The sequence below is a fragment of the Dendrobates tinctorius genome, unplaced genomic scaffold (assembly GCF_039654945.1).
Source record: "Dendrobates tinctorius isolate UK_male_01 unplaced genomic scaffold, ASM3965494v1 ptg000322l, whole genome shotgun sequence".
Lineage (NCBI taxonomy): Eukaryota > Metazoa > Chordata > Amphibia > Anura > Dendrobatidae > Dendrobates > Dendrobates tinctorius.
The window spans coordinates 2,859,072-2,878,975 of NW_027361989.1; the positions used below are offsets into that span (position 1 = coordinate 2,859,072).

The 19,904-nt window shown below is 45.0% G+C and overlaps 1 protein-coding gene across 1 annotated transcript in view; it reads left to right on the forward strand.

Moving 5' to 3' along the window:
* The window catches only part of LOC141074069 (uncharacterized), a 32,186-nt gene extending 13,193 nt beyond the window's left edge, over positions 1-18,993 (forward strand). The window contains exons 2-4 of the mRNA XM_073561586.1: positions 12,875-12,972; positions 13,171-13,261; positions 17,662-18,993. Coding sequence (XP_073417687.1) covers positions 12,875-12,972; positions 13,171-13,261; positions 17,662-18,683 — 1,211 coding nt within the window. The 3' untranslated portion in view covers positions 18,684-18,993. The remainder of the gene's footprint in view (positions 1-12,874; positions 12,973-13,170; positions 13,262-17,661) is intronic.
* The last annotated feature ends 911 nt before the right edge of the window (positions 18,994-19,904 follow it).

The window sequence follows — 19,904 nt, forward strand, 5'->3', positions numbered from 1 at the left end:
GTATGTAGTATGTATGTAGCATGCAGTATGTATGTAGCATGCATGTAGTATATATGTAGTATGTATGTAGCATGCATGTATGTGGTATGTATGTAGCATGTAGTATGTATGTGGTATGTATGTAGCATGTAGTATGTATGTAGCATGCATGTAGTATATATGTAGTATGTATGTATGTATGTAGCATGTAGTATGTATGTAGCATGCATGTAGTATGTAGCATGCATGTAGTATATATGTAGTATGTATGTAGCATGTATGTATGTGGTATGTATGTAGCATGTAGTATGTATGTAGCATGCATGTAGTATATATGTAGTATGTATGTATGTATGTAGCATGTAGTATGTATGTAGCATGCATGTAGTATGTATGTAGCATGCATGTAGTATGTATGTAGCATGCATGTAGTATATATGTAGTATGTATGTAGTATGTATGTGGTATGTATGTAGCATGTAGTATGTATGTAGCATGCATGTAGTATGTATGTAGCATGCATGTAGTATGTATGTAGCATGCATGTAGCATGCATGTAGCATGCATGTAGCATGTATGTAGTATGTATGTAGTATGTATGTAGTATGTAGCATGTATGTAGTATGTATGTGGTATGTATGTAGCATGTAGTATGTATGTAGCATGCATGTAGTATATATGTAGTATGTAGTATGTATGTGGTATGTATGTAGCATGCAGTATGTATGTAGCATGTATGTAGTATGTATGTAGTATATATGTAGTATGTATGTAGCATGTAGTATGTATGTAGCATGCATGTAGTATGTATGTAGTATGTATGTAGCATGCAGTATGTATGTAGCATGTAGTATGTATGTAGCATGGATGTAGTATGTATGTAGTATTTTTTTTTTTTTTTTTTTTTTTTTTAACATTTAACACATTAGCCGGATGATGGGACTACTACTGTCCCATCATTGGCTAATGTGTCAATCACTGTCATGGTAGCAGGCATCGCCCGATGGGACTTGTAGTCCCATCGGACGATGCCTGCACAGACCCCCGAAGCCTGCACAGACCACCGGCAGGCCGGCACAGCCCCCCGGCAGGCCGGCACAGCCCCCCGGAGCCTGCACAGACCACCGGCAGGCCGGCACAGCCCCCCGGCAGGCCGGCACAGCCCCCCGGAGCCTGCACAGCCCCCGGCAGGCCGGCACAGCCCCCCGGCAGGCCGGCACAGACCCCCACAGGGTGCACAGACCACCGGCAGGCCGGCACAGCCCCCCGGCAGGCCGGTACAGACCCCGGGCAGTCCACACAGCCCCCCCGGCAGGCCGGCACAGCCCCCCGGCAGGCCGGCAGAGACCCCCGGAAGGCCCGAAATGACGGCGCATCATGATGCGCACACACCGCGCATCATGATGACGTCAGTCTGTCAATCAACTTTGAACTTCCGATTCCGATGCCGAATTCCGATATTGAAAAAATATCGGAAGTCGGTATCGGAATTCCGATACAGCAAGTATCGGCCGATACCCGATACTTGCGGTATCGGAATGCTCAACACTAGTCAGCACCCATACTGCTCAGAAACCAGTACCAGGCTCTCACGCAGGAAAACAATGAAGAAATACATCAGGATAAGACTTTACCAACAAGCAGCAACCTTGTACGCCTTCAGAGTCCTCCTGGATGGAGAAAGAAAAATGTTGTGAAGAAGAAACGGAGAGTGGTGGTCATGGGGGATTCCCTGTTGAGAGGAACTGAGGCCGCTATCTGCAGACCGGATATTACTTCAAGAGAAATGTGTTGTCTTCCAGGTGCAAAAATTAAAGATGTGTCTGACAGGATATCAGGACTCTTCAGACCTACAGATGACTACCCATTCCTGCTACTACATGTGGGGGACAAATGACACCGCAAGAAACGACCTGGAAACCATCTGCAGAGACTTTGAAGACTTAGGCAAGAAAGTGAAAGAACTGGGAGCGCAGGTGGTCTTCTCTTCCATCCTCCCAGTGGATGGCCATGGAACAAGGAGGTGGAATAAGATTCTGCAGGTGAACAACTGGCTACGTCGATGGTGCCGTCAGCAACGATTTGGATTTCTGGATCACGGAGTGAACTACTTATACGATGGACTACTTGATAGAGATGGGGTGCACCTTACGAAGACTGGTAAGCATGTATTTGGAAGTCGCCTTGCTACACTTGTAAGGAGAGCTTTAAACTAGAACAACATGGGAAGGGAAGCAAAAGACCAGAAAAAGCCATACACCTGACAAATGCTATTGAGAACTCTGCTATTAGAAGTGGAAAGGAAGAACAAAGACGAAAGAATCTAATTAATAAAAATATTGGAGAAATAGAAACCAATCACAAACTAAAATGTTTCTATACTAATGCACAAAGCATGGGCAACAAACAAGGAGAATTGGAACTACTAACACAGGAAAAGAAATATGATGTCATTGGAATCACTGAAACTTGGTGGGACAATACACATGATTGGAATACAAGACTAGAAGGATACAACTTATTTGCAAGAAACAGACTTGATAAACGAGGAGGGGGTGTCGCATTGTATGTTAGAAACGCGTATATCTGCACAGAGATTGAAGCTTCAGAGACTGGGAGTTCTGTGGAAACTGTTTGGGTAAGAATACAAGGACAGAACAATGGAAAGGACACCATTGTAGGCATTTACTACAGGCCGCCTGTGCAAGCTGAAGCTATGGATGAACTCTTTATGCATCAAATGGCCAAGTTCTCCAAAAAATATGACATAGTTGTCATGGGAGATTTCAACTATCCAGACATTTGTTGGGAATCTCTCTCAGGCAAAACTAACAGGTCAAGGAAATTCTTATCCTCTCTTGCTGACAACTTTATCTTCCAAAAGGTAAGGGAGAAAACAAGGGGAACTGCTACCTTGGATCTAATCCTTATAAACAGGGAGGAAATGGTTGAGGAGGTAAAAGTGGCTGGGACCCTAGGAGGTAGCGACCATGCTATTTTAGAATTTTGGATAACTAGAGGCGGAAGACCTGTGAAGACTCAGACGTCAAGGTTAGATTTCAGAAAGGCAGATTTTAAGGGATTCAGAAAGAGAATTGGAGGAATCCAATGGCTGGATATCCTTAAAGACAAAAATGTCCAGGAAGGATGGGAAATCTTGAAAAATGAAATTCTCAAAGCACAGTTGTTAACAATTCCGAAAAGAGGGAAGAATAGGAAGCAGTTAAGGAAACCAGGATGGATGAACACAGAACTTAAGCACATGCTAAAAAGGAAGAAAAAAATGTTTATAAAATGGAAAGAGGGAGGCATATCTAAAGAAGAATATAATGCTGTCTGCAGAACTTGCAGGGCACAAATCAGATTAGCTAAAGCTGAAAATGAATTGAGGCTTGCAAGAGATGTCAAAAGCAATAATAAAGGATTTTGGGGATATGTCAAAAGTAAAAGAAAAGTCAAAGATGCTATAGGATTTTTACAGGATGAAAATGATGAAATGGTAAGACAGGATGTTGAGAAGGCTGAACTTTTAAATTCCTATTTTGCATCTGTTTTCTCTCAGAAAGGAAATGTAACATCAACTGTTATTCACTGTCCTATTAAGGGAATAGAAGAATCCAGGATATCTATAAACAGAAAGATAGTGAGGAAACACTTAGCTAGCCTAAATGAATTCAAGTCTCCAGGTCCAGATGAATTACACCCCAGAGTACTGAAGGAGATAGCAGAAGAAATTTTTGAACCCCTCTCTATAATCTTTGAAAATTCTTGGAGAACAGGAGAAGTGCCAGAAGACTGGAGAAGAGCAAATGTTGTTCCTATCTTCAAAAAGGGGAAGAAGGTGGACCCAGGTAACTATAGGCCGGTGAGTCTGACTTCTATACCAGGAAAGATCTTTGAACAAATTATTAAACAACATGTATGTCAATACCTGGATAAGAATGAAGTGATTAAACAGAGTCAGCATGGGTTTGTAACTAATAAGTCATGTCAGACTAACTTAATTTCCTTCTATGACGGTATCACTGATTGGGTGGATCAAGGAAATGCTGTAGATATAGTATATCTTGACTTCAGCAAAGCATTTGACAAAGTCTCTCATACAATCCTTATTGAAAAAATGATTAAGTATGGAATGGACAAGGCAACTGTTAGGTGGATTCATAACTGGCTTAGTGATCGGACCCAAAGAGTGGTCGTAAATGGCTGCACATCCAGTTGGAAGAATGTCTCAAGTGGGGTACCACAGGGCTCTGTCCTGGGCCCTGTATTGTTCAACATCTTTATCAACGATTTAGATGAAGGAATTGAGGGTAAACTGATTAAATTTGCTGATGACACAAAGCTAGGAGGGATAGCTAATACTAGAGAAGAGAGAGAGAGGATTCAAAAAGATTTAAATAAACTGGAGAAGTGGGCAGCAACAAGCAGAATGGTTTTTAACAGGGAGAAATGCAAAGTACTACATCTGGGCAATAAAAATGGAAAAAGCATATATAGAATGGGAGGAATAGGGCTAAGTGACAGCACATGTGAAAAAGACTTGGGTATACTAATAGATCACAGACTGAATATGAGTCAACAGTGTGATGCAGCAGCAAAAAAGGCAAATGCAATTCTAGGATGTATTAACAGAAGCATACAGTCTAGATCACGTGAAGTCATTATTTCCCTCTACTCCTCTTTGGTCAGACCTCATCTGGAATATTGTGTCCAGTTTTGGGCACCACATTTTAAAAAAGACATCAACAAACCGGAGCAAGTTCAGAAAAGAGCGACCAGAATGGTGACCGGTCTGCAAACCCTGTCTTATGAGGAAAGGTTGCAGGATTTGGGAATGTTTAGTTTGCAAAAGAGAAGACTGAGAGGAGACTTAATAGCTGTCTACAAATATCTAAAGGGCTGTCACATTGTAGAAGGATCAACTTTATTCTCATTTGCACAAGGAAAGACTAGAAGCAATGGGATGAAACTGAATGGGAGGAGACACAGATTAGATATTAGAAAAAACTTTTTGACAGTTAGAGTGATCAATGAGTGGAACAGGCTGCCACGAGAAGTGGTGAGTTCTCCTTCAATGGAAGTCTTCAAACAGAGGCTGGACAGACATCTGACTGGGATGATTTAGCGAATCCTGCTTTGAGCAGGGGGTTGGACCAGATGGCCCAGGAGGTCCCTTCCAACTCTACGATTCTATGATTCTATGATTCTATGATTCTATGACAGGAGTGAGGGCCTGTGCCCAGGAGCTACAGTCTGAGGAAAGAGCTAAAAAGCCTTCACTAGACCCCTGTACAGCTGTATAATGAGGCCCAGGCTTTATAGTGAAGGGACAGGAGGGCCTGTGCCCAGGAGCTACAGTCTGAGGAAAGGGCTAAAAAGCCTTCACTAGACCCCTGTACAGCTGTATAATGAGGCCCAGGCTTTATAGTGAAGGGACAGGAGTGAGGGCCTGTTCCCAGGAGCTACAGTCTGAGGAAAGGGCTAAAAAGCCTTCACTAGACCCCTGTACAGCTGTATAATGAGGCCCAGGCTTTATAGTGAAGGGACAGGAGGGAGACAAGTGGGGAAAGGAGCCATAAGAGCCGGACTGCCCATCACTAACCTGCAGAGCCGCGCTCCACATATATGGCTGCTCTGTGCACAGGACCTGTGATGAGGTCACAGGAGGGGAGGAGTCAGGGGTCACATGATCTCCGGAGTGCAGACCTCCATGGAGCCTTCTCCTCAGTCAGTGACATTCCCGCCATTATTCGCCCCTCACTACTGGCACAATTACTCCGCGCCGCCTTCTCTACACAGTGTTATGTGTGGAATGTAACGTGTGGTTTCTCTGGAGGGAAATAGACCCCACACATGAGGGAATTATCCCCAGTTACCGGCCGTCTACTATATGGCGGCATATGATTGTGCTATCGACTCCACACCAGGAGCTAAAATGCCCAAATCTCTAATGTAACCGCTATAAGAGAAGATATAACAAATTTCCCCTAAACTCACACAGCGGAGGAGGCCTCACTTGGAGCAATGTGACTCGCGCACAGAAAATCTATTCCCGGTTCTGTGATTAAGTTAGCGGCCAACAGGAAGAAGAAAGGTCTGAATTACAGCCCAGACTGGAGGAGAAACTGCAGGAGTTAGAATTGGCCAATCAGCGCTCTTCACCCCTATACTTATCTACACAAATACAAGATATGAAATGACAATTAGACGCCATTCTCACCACCAGAACGGAGAGGCGCTAACTTGGAGTAAAGCCGCGTTTTATCACCATGCCAATAAGCCTAATAAGATGCCGCTCGTAAGCTCAGAATGAGAGAGTCACTGCATATAATCTCCTCTATAAAAGACCCTAAGGGTCAGATCTCAGCCCACCCCGATGTCATGTGTAGCACTTATAATGAATACCCCCAGAGTTTGTATTCGCCCCACAATCACCCCCCCTCACTACTGGAGTCATTCCTTCACACACTACATCTACCTAACCTGACTGAGTCCGCGGCACAACAACTCCATCTACACATCTCTGAGGAGGAAATAGTTTCATCAATCAAAAAACTAAAAAGATGAAAGGCCCCGGGGCCGGATGGTCTTACAGCAAATATTATAAAAAATGCAGCGATGTGCTGACACCACATATAAAAACCTCTGTAATTCACTACTAAATGGCTCACAGCTGGCCCCTGAGTTCTACGTGGCGCATGTAACCGTAATCCCTAATCCTAAGAAAGATCATCTCACAACAAATTATAGACCTATATCCCTCTTATACATTGACTTCAAAATCTTTACATCCATTGTGACTAACAGGACCAGTAAAATCCTCCCTCACCTCATCCATCGGGATCAGGTTGGTTTTATACCAGCGCGACAGGCCCCAGATAATATTAGGAGAGCGTTAAATATTATTCATACAACTAACCTACAGCGAAAGCGACTTCTCCTGCTTGCATTAGATACTGAGAGGGCTTTCGATTCGGTGTCCTGGTCGTATCTCTTTACGGTTCTATCGGAAGTCGGATTCTCCCCTAAACTTATAAAGTGCCTCCAATTGTTATATGATAGCCCTATCGCTTATGTAAAACTCCCGTCACCACATCCCCCTCCAATTAATATTCAGAGGGTACCAGGCAGGGCTGTCCTCTATCTCCGGCTCTTTTTGCACTTGCAATGGAACCCATTGTGGAAGCAATAAGGAGAGATCAGAATATCCTGGGCCCTGAGAATATGGGAGACCAATATAAAGTCAGCCTCTTTGCGGATGATGTCCTGCTAACATTAATAAGTCCCCACACTACACTCCCTCACTTGTTTTCCCTCTTCACAAAATTGAGAAGTTCTCAGGGTTAAAGATTAACATTGATAAATCCGAAGCATTATTTGTAAATTTTCCTAAGACAGAGCAAACTAATATAGCCTCCCATTTTGGGTTTATAGACAAAGAACATTATCTAACATATCTGGGTATCAACTTAACAGCCAACAGGTCACCTCTGTTTAGGAGGAATTACTCTCCACTGATCCGAAACTTCCAGAGGGACCTGGATAGATGGGCTTCCTCAAAGTTATCCTGGCTCGGCAGAATACATGCATTAAAAATGGTGTCACTGCCTCGCTTCTTATATCTATTTAGGTCCCTCCCAATTATGGTACCAGCCAGAACGTTCACTCAGTTACACTCTATGAAGTCTAAGTTTCTTTGGCTCGGAAAACAACCCAAAATTGCGCAAAAACTTATGTTCCATCACAGAAAAGAAGGGGGTTTATCGCTCCCTAATTTAACACTTTATTACAAGTCGGCACAGATTTCTCCATTAATAAGTGCGTGTTCATATCCCAATAGTCCGAGATGGGTTATTCTGGAATCATTTCTCTCCAAACCATTCTCTTTATCAGGCCTAATGTGGACCACAGACCGACTTCCACGGGGGTTAATGAATGTGGCTCCTTTTACAGTCCTCTCGTTGCTTCTTTGGAGGAAAGTCCGGTTTAAATATAACTTACAATCAAGCCCTTCTCCCCTGACAGCTATATTACAAAACCCCATGTTCCCGCCAGGCCTTGAGCCACAAATGTTTCCTTGGTGGAAGCTGAAAGGTATTCATATACTTAAACATTTGTGTTCCCCATTTAATATCTTACTTGACAGACAGGAATTTGTTCAAACATTTGACCCTCCAGTTAGGGAGGTAATGCGATTGAACCAGATCTTCCACTTTGCAAAGCAGATCCTCCCGAGCGGTACTACTCTCAGGGCAACGAGTTTTGAAAATAAATGTCTATATGACCCTTTGGGCAGGGGAACGATCTCATTGATCTACTATGCTATAAATTCTCCACAAAATGATAAAAAAAATTGAAGTATATGTTACAGTCGGAGGAGGATCTGGGGTTTGAACAGTCAATTGATGAATGGTATCGTAGCTGTGACACCATATCATGAGGTAGTCACCAGACTTCCCTTGTGGAGACCTCCTTAAATTATTGCACAGAGTCTATTATGTACCAGAAAAAATTCACAGCATTTTTCCTAAAATCTCAGGAGACTGTTTTAGGGGCTGTGGAATATCTGGTGACATGAGACATATTTGGTGGTCTTGTACGGTGGTTTCTGGGCTTTGGGAGAAGGTGAAGTGTCTGATAGCACAGATGTATGGTGAACCGGTTGTTCTGGAACCTTTTACCCTTTTACTGGGAACCAGGCCTTCCCGGCTTCCAGAAAGCTTTCAGAAGCTAGTAAACTACTTATGTATGGCCACTAAATCCACATTACGGCAAAGTGGAAGTCGCCCTCACTGTCAAGATCTATGGTGAAAGAGAAGATGAACGACATTATGTTATTCTCATTTGTGGCCCCAGCGTTTCTTGTAGAATAAATCCCTTTCTCCCACAGTCCTGTAGTAATGACTTTGTTCTCACGTTTTGTAGGAGGGTTCGTCTGACTCCATCTTATTTTATCAGTATAAGTGCGAGAGATGAGAGACCGACGACTGTAGTTTTACGTGTGTGTCCGGCGTCAGTTCTACAGTGTGAGAGATGCGGGGTCTGTGACCGAAGCTGGGGGTATACGGGTGTATACAGCATACACAGAGGGGTCTGTGACCGAAGCTGGGGGTATACGGGTGTATACAGAGTACACAGATGGGTCCGTGACCGAACCTGGGGGTATACGGGTGTATACAGCGTACACAGAGGGGTCCGTGACCGAACCTGGTGGTATACGTGTGTATACAGCATACACAGGGTTCTGAGACTAAAGCTGGGGGTATACTGGTGTATACAGTGTGAGAGACGCGGGGTCTGTGACTGAAGCTGGGGGTATACAGGTGAGTAATAATCTTTATTTATATAGCGCCAACATATTCCACAGCGCTTTACAGTTTAACAGTTTCAAAACACAAGAATACAGTATACACAGGGGTCTGCGACTGAAGCTGGGCATACATGGGTGTATATAGCGTAAGCAGGGGTCTGTGACCAAAGCTGGGTGTATACGGGTGTACACAGCATACACAGAGGGGTCTGCGACCGAAGCTGGGGGTATACGGGTGTACACAGCATACACAGAGGGGTCTGCGACCGAAGCTGGGGGTATACGGGTGTATGCAGCATACACACAGGGTTCCGAGACATAAGCTGAGGGTATACAGTGTGAGAGACGCGGGGTCTGTGACTGAAGCTTGGGGTATACAGGTGTATACAGTATAGAGGGGTCTGCGACTGAAGCTGGAGGTATATGGGTGTATACAGCGTGCACAGGGGTCTGCGACCGAAGCTGGGGGTATATGGGTGTATACAGCGTACACAGGGGTCTGCGCCCGAAGATGGGGGTATACGGATGTATACAGCGTACACTGTGGGGTCTGTGACCGAAGCTGGAGGTATACAGCGTACACAGAGGGGTCCACACAAACACGGCTCCGCTCTGTACACCTCGTACACATGCAGCTCAACTCCGTACACCTCGTACACACGCGGCTCCGCTCCGTACACCTCGTACACACGCGGCTCCGCTCCGTACACCTCGTACACACGCGGTTCCGCTCCGTACACCTCGTACACACGCGACTCAGCTCCGTACACCTCGTACACACGCGGCTCCGCTCCGTACACCTCGCACACACGCGGCTCCGCTCCGTACACCTCGCACACACGCGGCTCCGCTCCGTACGCCCCGTACACACACGGCTCCACTCCGTACACCTCTTACACACAGGGCTCCGCTCCGTACACCTCGTACACACGGCTTCGCTCCGTACACCTCGTACACACGCGGCTCCGCTCCGTACACCTCGTACACACGCGGCTCCGCTCCGTACACCTCGTACACACGCGGCTCCGTACACCTCGTACACACGCGACTCAGCTCCGTACACCTCGTACACACGCGGCTCCGCTCCGTACACCTCGTACACACGCGGTTCCGCTCCGTACACCTCGTACACACGCGACTCAGCTCCGTACACCTCGTACACACGCGGCTCCGCTCCGTACACCTCGCACACACGCGGCTCCGCTCCGTACACCTCGCACACACGCGGCTCCGCTCCGTACGCCCCGTACACACACGGCTCCACTCCGTACACCTCTTACACACAGGGCTCCGCTCCGTACACCTCGTACACACGGCTTCGCTCCGTACACCTCGTACACACGCGGCTCCGCTCCGTACACCTCGTACACACGCGGCTCCGCTCCGTACACCTCGTACACACGCGGCTCCGTACACCTCGTACACACGCGACTCAGCTCCGTACACCTCGTACACACGCGGCTCCGCTCCGTACACCTCGTACACACACGGCTCCGCTCCGTACACCTCGTACACACACGGCTCCGCTCCGTACACCTCCTACACACACGGCTCCGTTCCGTACACCTCCTACACACACGGCTCCGCTCCGTACACCTCGTACACACACGGCTCCGCTCCGTACACCTCGTACACACACGGCTCCGCTCCGTACACCTCGTACACACACGGCTCCGCTCCGTACACCTCGTACACACACGGCTCCGCTCCATACACCTTGTACACACACAGCTCCGCTCCGTACACCTCGTACACACACGGCTCCGCTCCGTACACCTCGTACACACACGGCTCCGCTCCGTACACCTCGTACACACACGGCTCCGCTCCGTACACCTCGTACACACGCGGCTCTGCTACATCCACCCTGTAAACCCCTCCTGACCCCACACATAATCTTTCCCTCATCCAGCACCATGACAACCAGCACAGCAGAGTCCTGCACACACTGAGGCCCCTGATCATGTGACCCCTGACTCCTCCCCTCCTGTGACCTCATCACAGGTCCTGTGTGCACAGAGCAGCTGTAGAAATCTCCGGCCTCGGGGGTCTCACCAGACTTCGCTCTTTTCTTGCAGGGGCCGCAGTGGATTTCATCCTGGATCCATAGAGCTGAATAGAGGAGCGATGTTCCTTCACTCTGATGGTAATTGATGGTGACGTTTGTCCAACGTCCACGTTACCGGGTAAATCCCCCCAGGACTGCAGCCGGTAAAGACCCCGATATCCACAGGTGTCCCCTCTAATTGGGGGAAAGGGATAGAAAAGCCTCTTATCCCGAGGGGAAACCCTGTACATGGAGACATCGGCCTCAGATCTCTCCTGTCCTGTTCTTCCAGAAAAGCCTCAAACTTCTGTGTGTGACTCAGAGCTGAGATCTAACGTGATAGAAGATTCCAGTGCGGGGAAGACGGGAAACCTTCATATAGACGGCCGGTGGGGATGGAGGCAGTGACCGACTCTGGCCAAACCTGTCTCTAGAGCCGCAGTAGAAGATGAAGATGTCGTCCTCATCATGAAGGAGTTATTTCTCATGTCGCGTGTAATGAATCTCTCCTGCAGTATTGTTAATGCCGATTCCAGTGTCGGTAATGAGACGAGAATTAGCGTTATGGAAGATGAGTCTATGAGGAACGTGTTCAGCTGCCGACTCCGAGGAGGAAACTGCTTGTTGTCTGTGGCCTAAATATATAGGTTTTATTAGTAGATGTCAGGGGAGAAAACTAAACCCTGTAAGATAATAAATCTCCTCATATGTTTCCCTTATTATCTCCAGTAAGTGTATTATTACACAGGATTCTTATGATGTTACATCGGATCTTCTTCTCATTCAGGTCTCTACAATATCGGATCCTCTCAGTGAAGATCTTCTACAGAAGAGAATTTTCCTGATTTACCCATCAAGGATGGATATGGACAGAGACAAGATGGCGGAGAGGATATTACACCTCACCCTAGAGATCCTCTTCCGTCTCACTGGAGAGGTGAGAGATTCTGATGACGTCACATTACATCATTCTTATCTATGGGAATAACAGATGGACAGAACTGGAGAGGTGAGGACTCTGGAAATGTCTGTGGTGAGATTTATTAATGTGTCTCTCCATTACCAGGATTACACAGTGGTGAAGAAGACCTCTAGTGATCGCTGTCAGGACCCTGTGTCTGAGGGATGGGGAAGACCCCTGAGCCCAATCACGGGGCCTCCACCTCACCCCCTGATCCATGAGGACATCAATGACCAGAAGATCCTAGAACTCATCTACAAGATGATTGAGCTGCTGACTGGAGAGGTGACACTGCTGGGAATGCTGGGACATTATACAGTAACACTATGAAGGGATCGGGGGATGACGGTATCATTGTATGTGTCAGGTTCCTATAAGGTGTCAGGATGTCGCTGTCTATTTCTCCATGGAGGAGTGGGAGTATTTAGAAGGACACAGAGATCTGTACAAGGACGTCATAATGGAGGTTCCCCAGCCCCTCACATCTCCAGGTAATAGACAGGACTAAATACACACGGCCTATAACTATCTGTATGTAGAGAATGAATTCAGTCCCTGTATGTGCTTCCTCCAGATCTATCCAGTAAGAGGACAACACCAGAGAGATGTCCCCGTCCTCTTCTTCCACAGGACTGTAACCAAGAAGATCCCAGTGCTCCTCAGGATCATCAGGTAGATGGAGAGAAGGTGTCAGGAGATCTCCCCTATGATGTGTAGATGGCTGTGAAGGTCTTGTGCTCAGTCTTGTTTTATCCACCAGTATTATATGTTTTATACTTGTGTAATGAGAACGGTGGAGATGGCAGGATTAGAGCTGATCATAGATGGGACTTCTCCATCTGTCGGTGACTTTTACAATATTTGTTTCAGGGTGAAGATCTGACCCATATTAATACTACAGAGACACATGTGAGAGATGATGAGCGGTGTAAAGCGGAGATTCCCACATATGACTACCCAGGTGAGTAGTAACCACTGAATGCAGAGAAGTCACAGATTCCTCTCAGTCACCGGCTGTGGCTGCTTTATCGGTGGTGTAGTCCGGCCGTATTACCATGATCACCATTTTGTCTCTAGATCACAACATTCTCCTCCACCCAAAACTGTTCAAATGACTTTGGGCAGTGAAAGCCCTTTTCTATAGAACTTACAACCTGGAGGATCCACCTACCCCCTGGGATTAGTGTTAGGGTAGATCCCTTAAAGCGAGATCTATATGATTGCTTGTACCTGACCCAATATAGGCCGAGTGTGCACTTAAAGAGTCACACCGAACACAGAGTTAAGGCCCCATCAGACATAGCGATCTCGCTTGCGAGATTGCTGCTGAGTCACAAGTTTTGTGACACAACAGTGACCTCACCAGTGAGATCGCTGTGTGTGACAGCGATCAGCGACCAGCCCCCCTGCCGGTATCGCTGATCGCTGTAGGAAACTGCTGGACATTTCTTTTGTTGCTGGTCTCCCGCTGGCCAGCATGCATCGCTGCGTGTGACAGGCGGGAGACCAGCGATCTGCTGGTAACTGACATACACATCGGGTATCCAAGGGACGAGCGTCCCTTGGATACCCGATGTGTATGTTAGTTACCAGCTCCCTGCACCAGGACGCTGGTAACTAATGAACACATCGACGACGCGCGCTCGGCGTGGCTGTGCTGATCGCTGGTGAAGCTGTCTGTGTGACAGCTCACTAGCGATCACATAGCGACTCACCAGCGATCCTGACACGTTGATATCATTGTCGGGATCGCTGGTGAGTCGCTATGTGAGACTCCAGCTTTAGATGTCTACCCCTTTCTCAGCAAAGGCTTGCACACAACCGAAGTTTATTCTCAAGACAAAGAGACAGGAAATGGGTGTCACACAATCTCCTGAGTAGCCAGTGTCAGTCTATGATAGGTCCATTTCAGCTTCACTTCCATATATGGTATCCAGTATCTCAGCTTCTGCATTCCAAGGATTCCTTCCAGGGTGCTGTCTGAAGACACAGACGCCATCTTGGTACACCATATGTGAACTGACTTATATAAGGGTTAATAATTGATTTCATTAGCCATTGTCTCCTTCACATTAGGAGACACTGACCGTTACCTGCCCAGATCTGTAACTATAAAGCCAAATGACAGCGTACGTAGAATGTGCTGACAAGATAGAAAATCACTTGAAGAAAAATCTTATGCTGGGCCTGTAAGAGAAAGCGGAGGGTAATGATGCTGTTGGCTTCCTAGATCCCTGAGATCTTATCGGATGAATCTTCTCTCCCTTCTGTGCTGCTGAATGTCTCATGGTCCCTACAAGACCAGGTCCAGTCTTTCTGGCCAAACTTTCCTTTTATGAGCGACAACAGTAAATGTGCAGTGAGGCCAAGTGTGAATTTCTGTCCAATAACAGCAGAGTTTCCCTTTATCCTGACTTTTCAATTTGTATTAAAACCAACTAACTTCCTGGAGGATTGTGATAATCTCCAGGACAAACATTCCACCTGTGCCCTGATAGATCTCTAAGCTGTGCGTGGCTGATGGCTGTAATATACATTTATTCCCGCCTGCAGGAGATGTGTTGGCTCCCCACCCAGCAAAAGAACACCAGTGGCCCCTGTCCAGTAGCCTCTGTCTCTTACTTATAAATGCTACTACGCAGGCGTCGCCATCACTGATGATATTTTGCTGGATGTAATTTTTCTCTAAGCCTCACAATAGCCACAATATTATAGGCATTATCACCAATAACATCAACGCTATTATATGCATTATGTAATAATGGGGGCAGGTCAGTGAGGGGTCAGCGACCTGTCATAAGCCAATACAGAGGAATATGTAATCAGAGCACCACATAAGTCTCATTGACATTTACAGGAATCGTTTGATCGCAGTGATTGCCTCAAAAGGTTGTGCAACAAAATATTAACCCTTTCGCGCCAGAGACTGTTTTTCCTTTGTGACCAATTTTTTTCAACTTTGACCAGTGTCACTTTATGAGGTCATAACTCTAAAATGCTTCAACATATCCTGGTGATTCTGAGATTGTTTTCTTGTGACATATTGTACTTTATGATAGTGGTAACATTTCTTTGATATGACTTGCGTTTATTTGAAAATGTGTGAAAACTGTAAAGCACTGAGGAATATGTTAGCGCTATATAAAAATAAAGATTATTATTATTAATTCTCAGAAGGGTGTCGTTTCCAATTCCCAGAGGGGTGTCATTTCCAAAATGGGGTCACTTCAGGGGGGGATTCTGCTGTTATGGCACTTTGGAGAGCTGCTAAGTGCCAGAACAACAGTTACCCCTGAAGTGACCCCATTTTGGAAATGACACCCCTCTGGGAGTTCATCTATGGATATAGTGACCATTTTCACTACATGGATGATTTCCAGAAACTCGTAGTTGAAGTTTCAGAGCAAAAAATGCAAAAATGTCATTGTAGTGCCCAATATATTGTGCCCAGCTTGTGTCTCTGGAGACCTCCCCCCACCTACCCCCGGAAATTGTTAAGTCAGCTCTACTCAAATGTGTCTGTCACTAAATAAACCAAATGCTTGAATGTCAAAACAGTTCAAAAACGTGGTTCTGTGTGGAAGATTGTAAAGCCGTCATGGAGGCATAAGGCTGGCAATGATGGGCATTGTGGGTAATAATAGCGGGTATCATGCCTCATTCCTCTCTAGGAACATACACGACATCTTCTCTGGGGTTCTTTCTTGGTTCAGTTACTGGGATGAGTGCAATAAAATGTCGCTCAGTGAGTCTTCTGACATCTTCACATTCTAAAGGATTGGCGGGGACAAAATTTTCAAAAACAAGATTTTCAGTGACCTTTTCCTGATAATCAAGGAAAGTATCTGCATTTCTGGCTTTTTTGTATAACACAAAAGAATTATATGTGGCCACCTGAAACAAATACATGACTAACTTGTTATACCAGGTATGTGATTTTCTTGATACCTGGTATGGCTGCAGAACCTGATCTGCAAGGTCCACCCCCCATATATTTGTTGTAGTCAATGACAGACACAGGTTTTGGAGTAGTGGATCCCTGTTGGTCTGCAGTGGCCCTTGTGGCATCTGTGTGGATCGAGCTCAGGATAAAAATATTTTATTTATTATCAATATTAAGGACAAGCAGCTCTCCATTGTGTAAAGCCCCTGACTGCCCCATTCGGAAATGTTCTTTGACCAGTGATTGTGGAAACCCCTGACGGTTTTTGTGAATGGTCCCACAAGCCCCTATGTTATGTTCAACCAGACTTTTAAATAGAGGTATGCTGGTGTAGTAGTTGTCAACATACAGATTGTAGCCTTATTGTAAAAATGGAGTTATCAGCTCCCAAACCATTTTTCCAGATGTCCCCAGATAAGTAGGGCCTCCTGGTGGGTTTAGTTGGCTGTCTTTCCCCTCATAAATGTGAAAAGCTGATGTGTATCCGGTTGAACTCTCGCACATTTTATAAAGCTTTATTCCGAACCTTGCCCTCTTAGAAGGAATAAATGGCTTGAGGTGCAGTCTTCCTTTGAATTTTACAAGGGACTCATCAGTGGAAATGTTTTCTGTTGGGGTGTAGAGCTTTAAGAACTTTTCTGTCAAGTCTTCGATGATGGGTCTGATATTGAATATTCTGTCATGTTCAGGGACATTTCTGGGCAGGCATTGACTAGTGTCGTTAAAATGTCAAAATCTCATGAGCATTTCATAACGGGTCCTAGGAAGAACGGCAGAAAACATAGGGGTGGCTTGAACAGGGCTGTTGGACCAATAGGACAGAATACTCTTTTTATAACAAGCCCCATAGCGAATGTAAGTCCTAAATTTGACCTAGCATAATAGGATCGTGGATTCTGGCTGATGAATTGGGACACATATAAATTTGTGTGTAGAACAAATAGAAATAGAAAACTCTGACATGACTGACGTGACGTTACTGATGTGACCCAATTATTGGGGAGACAATTGAGAAAAGCCTAATTCTTGAGCCTAACCCTAACTTTAGCCCCAACACTAACCCTTACTATAGCATTAACTGTAACCTGCCTTATCTGTTTTTCCGTTTACAGATGATGGACCTGAGTGGGGATTTGTGTTTTGTGAGATGAGAATTGGTATTATTTTCACCTACATAACATTGATTGGATTCTTTATATTTGATATTTGGGAGGCAGAATGAACAAACAGTTGAACACCACACACTACTGGCTCATCCAACAAGGTTTTCTATTAGACTGTGAACTGTCATTGTCTTGGTAAATAATTAAAGTTTTTACATAGCTTGCCATTTTTATGGAGAGTTTAAGTAGAAATGTTCAAAAATATAAAACTCAAGGATATTTTATTAAAAAAGAATTGTTTTTTTATCTTAGCAGATGACTGTACCAGGAAATCAGACGGACAGCTGACATCTACAATTTTTAAATCTGATGATCTTGAGATCCTACAAGATACAACTGAAGTGATTGCCATTACTCCAGATATATCATCATCTATTCACAGCAAAGATCTGTCATCTGATCCTATGAAGCAGGTCCCATCTTCTGATTCATTACTGACTACTAAGGAAAATCAAAGTCGCAAAAGAGGCAATAAAAAACACACTGCTCCTAAAGGAAAGAAGTCATTTTCATGTTTAGAATGTGGGAAATGTTTTAACAAGAAATCTCATTTTGTTGCACACTGCAGAACGCACACAGGGGAGAAACCTTTTTCTTGTTCAGAATGTGGGAAATGTTTTAATTGGAAATTACATTTGGTTAATCACTATAGAGTTCACACAGGGGAGAAGCCTTTTTCCTGTTCAGAATGTGGGAAATGTTTTAACTGGAAGCAACATTTGGTTAATCACTATACAACTCACACAGGGGAGAAGCCTTTTTCGTGTTCAGAATGTGGGAAATGTTTTAAACGGAAAGGGAATCTTGATGAACACCAAAGATCCCACACAGGAGATAAGCCTTTTTCATGTTCAGAATGTGGGAAATGTTTTAATCTTAACTCAAATTTGGTTAGGCACCAAAGAACCCACACCGGAGAGAAGCCTTTTTCCTGTTCAGAATGTGGGAAATATTTTAACCATAAAGGTAATCTTGATAAACACTATAGAACCCACACAGGGGAGAAGCCTTTTTCCTGTTCAGAATGTGAGAAATGTTTTAACCGGAAAGCACTTCTTGTTAGACATCAGAGCAGTCACACAGGGGAGAAGCCTTTTTCCTGTTCAGAATGTGGGAAATGTTTTATCAATAAATCAGAATTGGTTAGGCACCAGAGAACTCACACAGGGGAGAAGCCTTTTTCCTGTTCAGAATGTGGGAAATGTTTTAACCAGAAAGCGCTTCTTGTTAGACATCAGAGCAGTCACACAGAGGAGAAGCCATTTTCATTTTCTTAATGTGGGAAATATTTTACTTGGAAATCAACTGTTAATAAACATCAAAGACGTCACATAGGGGAGAAGCCTTTTTTATGTTCATAATATTGGAATAGTTTTAATCAAAATTGAATCTTCATAAATGGGTTGTCTCTTGTCATTCCTCATGTTTGCTGACAAAAGGATAAAGCTAAACTTTATTAATTGCAAATATAATCTATACCCATAATTCACCCCCTGAAGATTAGTCAGAAGATGACTAATAGAAAAAACATGTACCCCACAGTTCAGTATATAGGGTGAGGTGACGTATACACACTCACTCTCCAAGCCTCTCATTTCTATGGGTTTCATCGTCCTCACCAAAGATGACTCATCAGGAGACTATTTAATATTAACCTATATTCAAGCGAGACTAGACAAAAAAAACTAAAATCATGTTATCCGAAACAGTCAGAAAACTAGCCACAATATAGTTCAATATTAAATAGTCTCCGTATGAATGAATATATTAATTCAATGAATATTCATTTCTCTTAAGTAGTGGCGCACGTGACCTCCCGGCAGCAGCAGAAAGCCGGTGGCTGACACTGTGCACTACCGAAGAGGAATGAATACTCACTGCTCGCACAGTCCCGGTGAGTACTCCGGCAGCTGTGCTCTGCTTCTGAGCAACGCATGACGTCCCTGAAATGTGCTGCTTACAAGCATATAGAAGTTGCTGGCATCAGAGCAGGACGCTGCGAGGAAGCGCCGAGTAGGTAAGTGTAATGTTTTTTTCTTATATTTTCTGATGGGGCCAATCATACCAGAACGAGATGAGAGCCCTGCATACCAGGAAAGGGATGGGGTCCCTGCATACCAGGAAAGGGATGAGGGGGCCATGTGTATCAGGATGGGGATGAGGGGGCCATATATACCAGGAAAGGTGATATTAAGTACAGAATTGACCACATGTTTTGCTTTCATTTTTTTTCCTAATTTCCTGCTCTAAACCTAAGTGCGTCTTATAGTCCAAAAAATACGGTGTGTATACATATGTATATATATATTTTTTTTTTTTTTTCTCAGTGAACTCATTCCTCATGTTTGGCCTCATTAAAATAAAAACACTCATACTCCGCTGGCGTGCCGGCTCCACTTCAGTGGTGTTGAGACTCACTGTCTCGGGGCTTATGTGAGGTTCTCACATCACACGAGCCCTGCACCCAATCAGCGGCAGCTTCACTGCTCCTTTCTTTG